The 7,999-nt window shown below is 36.5% G+C and overlaps 1 protein-coding gene across 2 annotated transcripts in view; it reads left to right on the forward strand.

Moving 5' to 3' along the window:
- Positions 1–7,999, forward strand: part of neo1b (neogenin 1b) — a 133,989-nt gene that overhangs the window by 111,589 nt on the left and 14,401 nt on the right. Inside the window, exons 15-17 of one of the 2 annotated variants that reach the window (XM_079603622.1) lie at positions 2,434–2,628; positions 2,716–2,811; positions 5,097–5,272. In XM_079603622.1, the coding sequence (XP_079459748.1) occupies positions 2,434–2,628; positions 2,716–2,811; positions 5,097–5,272 (467 nt within the window). Of the gene's footprint in view, positions 1–2,433; positions 2,629–2,715; positions 2,812–5,039; positions 5,273–7,999 lie in introns of both variants that reach the window. The other variant, XM_079603621.1, reaches the window with a different exon arrangement.

Raw genomic sequence — 7,999 nt, forward strand, 5'->3', positions numbered from 1 at the left:
GCTGAGTTGGTTACTGTAGATTCAATTGGTTTCCGGCTCGGGAGAACGCTGATGTGATTACTCGTGACATTGGGCTCAGGTAACCGTGTGTGAGCTGTTAGGTTACTGCCGTCGCTGTTGTGTTAGATCTGCGCTTCAGTGCTGAGAACAACAACGAGCGCAGGAGATCCGACACTTTCATTTAGTGGCGGAGTGGGATGGATATTAGGAAAACTTGCAAGAACATTCATTTAACCCCAAAAATGTTAAATAATATTTTTTTATTAAGGTTTAGGTCTATTTTTAGGACCATTATGGCCACTTTAGGAACTTTTTTACATCTACAGGTGAAAAGTAAGATATTTCAAGCCTTTATTTGTTATAATTTTGATAATTATGGCTTATTATAGCTTATGAAACCCCAAATTCAAAATTAGAATATTGTGAAAGGTTTTCATAAGCTGTAAGCCATAATCATCAAAATTATAACAAATAAAGGCTTGAAATATCTCACTTTGCATGTAATGAGTCTATATAATATATTAGTTTCACCTTTTAAGTTGAATTACTGAAATAAATGAGCTTTTGCACCATATTCTCATTTTTAGAGTTTCACCTGCATTTTCATAATAATTCAGCTCATATTCCCCCAACATTCTTCCTACTGTAATAGGAAAAATTACTATTTATTTATATTATTATTATTTGTATATATTATTACTTATGTTCTTTTGTTTTGATACATTATGGTAATATTTATTGAATGGAATAACCTTAATGAGTATTTACATAAATAAATAAATAGTGAGAATTGAATGTGCTAATGAGAATTTAAGAGGAAAATGTGCTGAATTGTCCTAAAAAATAGACTTTATTTTCATTATACAACTTATCATTTATCTTCACATTTCCTCTTGAAATTCACCCAGTAATTGAAAGCCATATTTCTGCACGGAGGGAAGCTGTTTGCTAGATGCGAGAGGAACATCTTTAGTGTGTCTTTGCCTTCCGTCCTCATCAAAAAGCGGCGGGGAGCTCTGAAATTAAGCGAACAAGCAGACACGGAGGCATTTCAGCCGATTTAGAGGACTAAGTTGGATTAATAGCTCGTATTTTCATTCGCAATTGGACGTATGGAGGGACCCAAGCACTATGGGAGTGTGTGTGTGCGGGCTCAAACCCTCTTTGGGCTCATTTCCATCTGCTAAAATGGGAAAAGCTCTGTGACAGCCAGACCAAAGCATCTCTCAACCGCTAATGCCTCCGCTTCATCCACTCCTACTTGAATTATCCCCACAAATAGGCCAGTGTTTGAAATAATGAGTCAATTTAATGACTCTAAATCCAAAAGGTTTTGTCGGAAATTAGCAGCGTTGCCTATAAATCAGAACAGGCATTAGCGCGGGCCCCTAAGATAACGCTGTCCGTGGATCCGTTTGTGCACAAGTTTTGCTTTTAAACAAATACGGATGAATTTCACTGCTCTTAAAGCAGTTAGCTATACACTAATGAATTTGTGCTTGAAAGCTGCGGTTTAGCAAAGCGCTGCACTCGGCCTGATCTATAATGCTGTGAACATTCATTTCAGACTTTATTTTTAAATGGTCTCCCAATAATCCTCTGTGTGGTCATGCTTGAAAGAGAGCTTTGCTTCATGTGTTAGATGATGATAAAGTCTCTTAGATTTGTATCTGGTACACTATCAAGATTCACACACAGAGAGAACTGAGCTTATGTGATTACCTGCGTCTGTCCTTCTTCAGGTCAGCTCATATATTTGTGAAAACATCAGCTGACTCAGTTTGCCTTCAGTTTGACAGAAGATAAGATTGCACTTTTGAAAAGCCTCTTGTCCAGTCAGATTCGAGTATCAGAACTAACAGTTATAAATATAATAATAGCCCAATGAGCTTATTTATATAGCAAAATAATAATAAGTATAATAATATGCCAATAGTATCACAAATCGCAATATTGAGCCAATTTATTTATCATGAAAGCCCTCTATATATATATATACACACACAGTTGAAACTGGAAAAATTAGAATATGGTGCAAAAGTTCATTTATTTCAGTAATTCAACTTAAAAGGTGGAACTAATATATTATATAGACTCATTACATGCAAAGTGAGATATTTCAAGCCTTTATTTGTTATAATTTTGATGATTATGGCTTACAGCTTATGAAAACCCCAAATTCAAAATTAGAATATTGTGAAAAGGTTTTCATAAGCGGTTATAAATTATAATAAATAAAGGCTTGAAATATCTCACTTTGCATGTATTGAGTCTATATAATATGTTAGTTACACCTTTTAAGTTGAATTACTGAAATAAATGAACTTTTGCACCATATTCTAATTTTTCCAGTTTCACCTGTATAAATATATATATATAAATATGTCAAAGATGAGCCGGTTCTGTCTTGACTGTTGATTGTGTGTATCACAGAGTCTCAGGTTCCAGGAGTCCCCAGTTCGCTTCATGTCCGTCCTCTTGTGAACCGAATCGTGGTGACTTGGACTCCTCCAGAAAACCAGGATATTTTAGTCCGAGGTTATAAGATCGGATATGGGATCGGAAGCCCTCATGCCCACACGGTCGCTCTGGATTACAAGCAGCGCTTCTACAGCATCGATAACCTCGGTGGGCGTCTTTAATGCTACCCATAATCAGCCATATTGTTGACATTGGGTGTGTTTCCAGGCGTTTTATGTATGGTTTCCTCGGCAGATCCCAGTTCCCATTACGTCATCACTCTCAAGGCGTTCAACAACATGGGCGAAGGCGTTCCCATCTACAACAGCGCCACAACTAGACCTCAGTCCGGTAAGACATGCACACACAAGTTATACTGTGGCAGCTTTCCTATCTCTATTCAGGCAAGATGACAACAAAAAACTTTAAGCTTAATGTTATTTTGAAGCATACAGTCAAAACTAAAATTATTCACACACCAGATATAATTTGTGATATTTTTTACTAGTGTGTGCTGGGCACTATAGTTAAATTATGTAAGTGAGGATAGCAAAATAAAGTAAACTGACATATTATACACAAAAATTCTTCATACAGTACCAGTGAAATTTATAAACATTTGGGAGCAAAAATGATTCCGACACTTTGAGCGGATCATGTTTTGCTGAAGTGTTTTTCTTTAATTGCTAATGCGCTCGTTTACACCACAGACTGAACACAATGAAGCATTGCTTGGTAACTGGTTGAGCTAAACTGGTATTATCTAATTGTCTAGTTAAATTTTACAGCTGACAGATATTCAACATAATTCATGTGTGAGACAGTCTAACAGAAGGATGGACAAAACCAGTGAAATATTTGATTGCCATTTTCTAAACTATAGCGAATAAACTGATAATGTGAGAAATGTTGCAGGTGTCTGAATAAATGTTGGTTTGACTGTATTGAGTGTTCATCAGATCTCTGTTGTGTAGCACCAGACATGTTTGTGTTTCTGTGCATGGTGTAAATCTGTTACACTGCAAGCTTTAGAAGTCAGTCTGAGATTGTTTTGTAGTGGAGACAAACTACGATGTGGAGTGTGTGTTTTAAATGTAAGATGACAGGAACCACACATGCCTCTGCCCCCCATCAGTTCTGGAAAACGCGGCGTGTCACGTTAGCGCACATCGAAACCTACAGGTGTGATGTGTCGCACGCTTCCCTCCACGCATCTTTCTTACTTGACGTCAGATGTGTCAGACAGCGAACGCCTCTGTTAAAGGTTTCCAGACCCCCTGCCGTCCCGTCAGGATGAGATGTGCGTCAGCACTGACTCTGTAGGCTTCGCAAACTTTTCTGACAGACTCCAGCTTCCAGAGCTAGTGTGCGAACTGACCCAGAAATGAGTCGTTCGCTAAGAATGAGTGTTAGCATGTTTGCGACAATCATTTGCTGCCGTTTTTCTGCTGAGAATGCTTTTTTTGTTGTTGTTGACAATGAAATAAGCGGATATTTACACAGAAGAAATCAATAGTCATTCCAGGTGTGTCTTAATTAAACAAATGTTCAGAGCTCCATCGATCAGCAGCGTGCTGAATCATTTGGGTTTGTGCCTCTTAAATTAGCACAAAAAAAACACAATAGCGGGATAAAGGTTCAAATACGCACTTCTTTACAAATAAAACTCAGCTCTGTACTTTGTATTATAAGTATTTATTTTACAGTACACTAGTATTATTGCTTTAGTAATGTATATCTTTATTGGTTTGTTTAAGTTTTTTATCTAAATAATAAGTAAACAAAAAATATTTTGAATTATTATTAAGAAAAAATGCAGGAATTATATATAGTAATGTCACCAGAGGTTCATCCGTTAAGAAAAGTAGGGTAACACTTTATTTTACTTTGTCATTATTTCATGTTACAGTACATTTAGTTACTATAGTAATAACTATAAATTATGCATAATTACATGCAACTAAACCAAACCCTAACCCTAACCCTGTAGTAAGTACTGTACTTGTATAATTAGTGTAACAAAGACACCTTCAAATAAAGTGTAACCAAAAGTAGTCCCACTGCTAAACACAAAAAAGACGATTTATCCAACAAATGACATTGTAACTGCACTGCTGTGCACTGTAATATTGTTTGTTTTTACAATCTAAAGGATGTTTAAATTTATTTCTGTAATAATTGTCGCAGATACTGTCCTTAAATTGCTTCAATTATATTGAACTTGAATTATTTCTTTAATTTTCACTGAGTATTTTTCTGTATTTCTATAAATGCAGCATAATCCATGACTCAGTTATTCTTGTAATAGAAATTGTCCATTTGACAAATGATTATTGAATGTTTTTGCACTGTTTTATACTGTTAAATATGGATCTTTTTAATTCTAATAATCTCTCTTTCTCTTTTTCATTCATTTTTCCTCTTACTTGTCCACCACTGCACCATCAATCCATTTATTCCTGTCTAACGCTGATCAATCCTTCCATATTTTTTTAAACCCATGTGATTTTGTTTGTTTGTTCTCCATTTATTATGATTTGCCTTTACTCATCTGTGTGTGTGTGTGACGCTGCTGTCAGACCCCATAGACCCTGATATTGATTTTTATGAACTCTTCAATAACCCATACACCCCAGCCCCCGACCCCACACCCATGCTGCCCCCGGTGGGCGTTCAGGCCACTGTCCTCAGCCACGACACCGTCAAAGTCAGCTGGGCCGACAACTCGCTCGCAAAGAACCAGAAGATCACCGATTCCAGATATTACTCCATCCGCTGGAAGACCAACATCCCCGCCAACACCAAATTTAAGGTATCGGACATCTTTACGGAGAGTTATTTTGTTAGAAACGGCTTAATTTTATTTTCATTTTCACTTAAACAGGGATATTTTAGAGAGAGTCGACATGAAATGGAAGTTGCGATGGTCTTTTCTTCCCTATTGTGACATATAATCCGAGTGAAGCGGCTTCTCAAACCAGAACAAATGTTGGGGGCGGGGCTTGATTTAGTCCAAATGGAATTGATTGGATGGTTGTGGTTTGCTATTGGTGGATCTCATGTGAGTGACAGGTTACCCCGCCCACATCATCACAGAAGAGAAGTCGGTGCAAGAGCAAGGGAGAGTTATTCTGATTAAAGATTACGAAGGCACAACAGTAATGATGTGCACAGATAAATCATTTATAATAAATACTGCAATATTCCATAAAAAAAGAATTGCAAAGTTGATTTCATGGCAATTTTAAAGCTGCAGTCCGTAACTTTTGGCGCTCTAGCGGTTAATAAACAGAACTGCAAGGAAGAACATTGTGGTCGGAGCTACATCTCTGTGTTTATGTCTCTGACGAGAAGTGGTGCCAACCCGTACCCGCCTAACATAGTCCCATATGAACACTTATGATCGGTGTACCGTAGTGATTCAGGATAACACAAAAACACGCTTTGGAAAATGGATTTATGATGTAATTGCTTATTATATAACTTTTGAAAATTTTGAACACAAAAAAGTTACAGACTTTAAAACTAAAACCATTAAAAAAAATTAATTACTTGAAATGAAATAAAAGTTAACTGAAATAAAAAACATATCACTTTATTTTGATGGTCCCTTTAACACATTCTGTTGACTGTAAGTAAATTTGCACATACAGGTCTACTAACTTTCACTAGAGTGTTAGTAGAGTATAAGTTTGGCCTGGCAAAATGAACAAAATCTAATTTAACTTGATGTGAACTGAAATTAATGAAAATTATATAGACATACTTAAAAAAAAAAAGATAAAAAATGGAAAAGAAATTACTAAAACTTGAACCAAAATAAAAAACATGATTAATAATTTAAAATATTAACAAAAAACTATAATAGCATCTGAGTGATAGTCAAATAACGCTGTTTCTGAGGAGTGTGTCAGTCAGTTCACTATAATGTGTTTCTCTCCTCCATGCACTGAGCGCCCTCTAGTGAGCGCTCTCTCACACTGCAGTGGACACACCTGTGGGGAGTACTAGTGTACTGCATACTACAGAGTATATAACATATTTTTTAATTCGTCATATGCAAAAAAAAAAAAAGCTGTGATAAACCTAGGTCTTCATAAATGTGTTTGTCTGTTGCTTGTTTTGTCAGACGGCAAACACCACGTCTCTGTTCCATACGGTGACGGCTCTGAAACCCAACACGCTCTACGAGTTCTCCGTGATGGTGACCAAGAGCCGCAGGAGCAGCACGTGGAGCATGACGGCACACGGGACCACCTTCGAGACCAGTGAGAGCCGACAGCGCTTACACACTCATCAATGACCGCTTTTCTGTTTAGATGAAGTACTACAGGAATAAATGTTAAACATCTTCTCTTTCACACTGATATACAGAACTTCAACAAATTGAGCATTTTGGTTATATATTGTATTTTGTTTATACTATATAAACTATATAAAATGCAATATATATCTATATTAGTGCTGTCAAATAGACTGAATATGATTAATCACATCCATCATAAAAGTTTTTTATATGTGTGTGTGTGTGTGTGTATATATATATATATATATTATATCACATATTATACAGACTTTTATGTTGATGTGATTAATCAATTTGACAGCACTAATATATATATACTGTATGTATATATAAGTATATATATATATATATATATATATATATATGATTTATGTATTTTCATATTAGTTGTATATAGTTATTATAAATATCACATTAACATACATGCTTTTTTCACTAAGGTTCCCATTTATGTTTATGCATGTATGATTATTGCAAGAGCCTTTTGTTATATAAAATGTACTTCATATATGATTATCATCTGTGTTTTGTGTGTTGATGTTGACAACTTATTTTATTAGTTATTTGGTTTCTGGATGCATGCAAAATGTGTGCATATTTTATTAATGTCTCATTTGCATTTCAACATTATTTTGGGACAACTTGTTATGACAATTATACTATAATAACTTGAAGTTTTCAGTAATAGTAATTTACACTGTTTAATTGTATTATATCCCTTTAATGGTGTTTGGTGTGTTTTGTAGTTCCCGCTTCTGCTCCAAAAGATGTGACTGTGATCAGTAAAGAGGGAAATCCACGCATTATCAACATCAACTGGCAGCCTCCAACCGAAGCCAACGGCAAGATCACAGGTGTGTGAAGAACAGGCCGCAGTGTTTGACATGTGACACATTCTCATGATTTACATTATGGATGGAACTCGATTATTGGATTATTACATGCATCCAAAGAGAAAAGTCTCATGATTTTCTGACAGCGAATCTCTCGTCTCTCAGGGTACATCATCTACTACAGCACGGATGTGAACGCTGAGGTCCATGACTGGGTCGTGGATCCTGTGGTGGGGAACCGACTGACCCATCAGATTCAGGGTCTCACACTGGACACGGCTTACTACTTCAAGATCCAGGCCAGAAACTCCAAAGGCATGGGACCCATGTCAGACGCGGTGCCGTTCCGCACCCCTAAAGGTGAAAGCTCCAACCAGCCCGCCATTTACTCTCACACGCA

Source organism: Phoxinus phoxinus (assembly GCF_949152265.1).
Source record: "Phoxinus phoxinus genome assembly, chromosome: 25".
Lineage (NCBI taxonomy): Eukaryota > Metazoa > Chordata > Actinopteri > Cypriniformes > Leuciscidae > Phoxinus > Phoxinus phoxinus.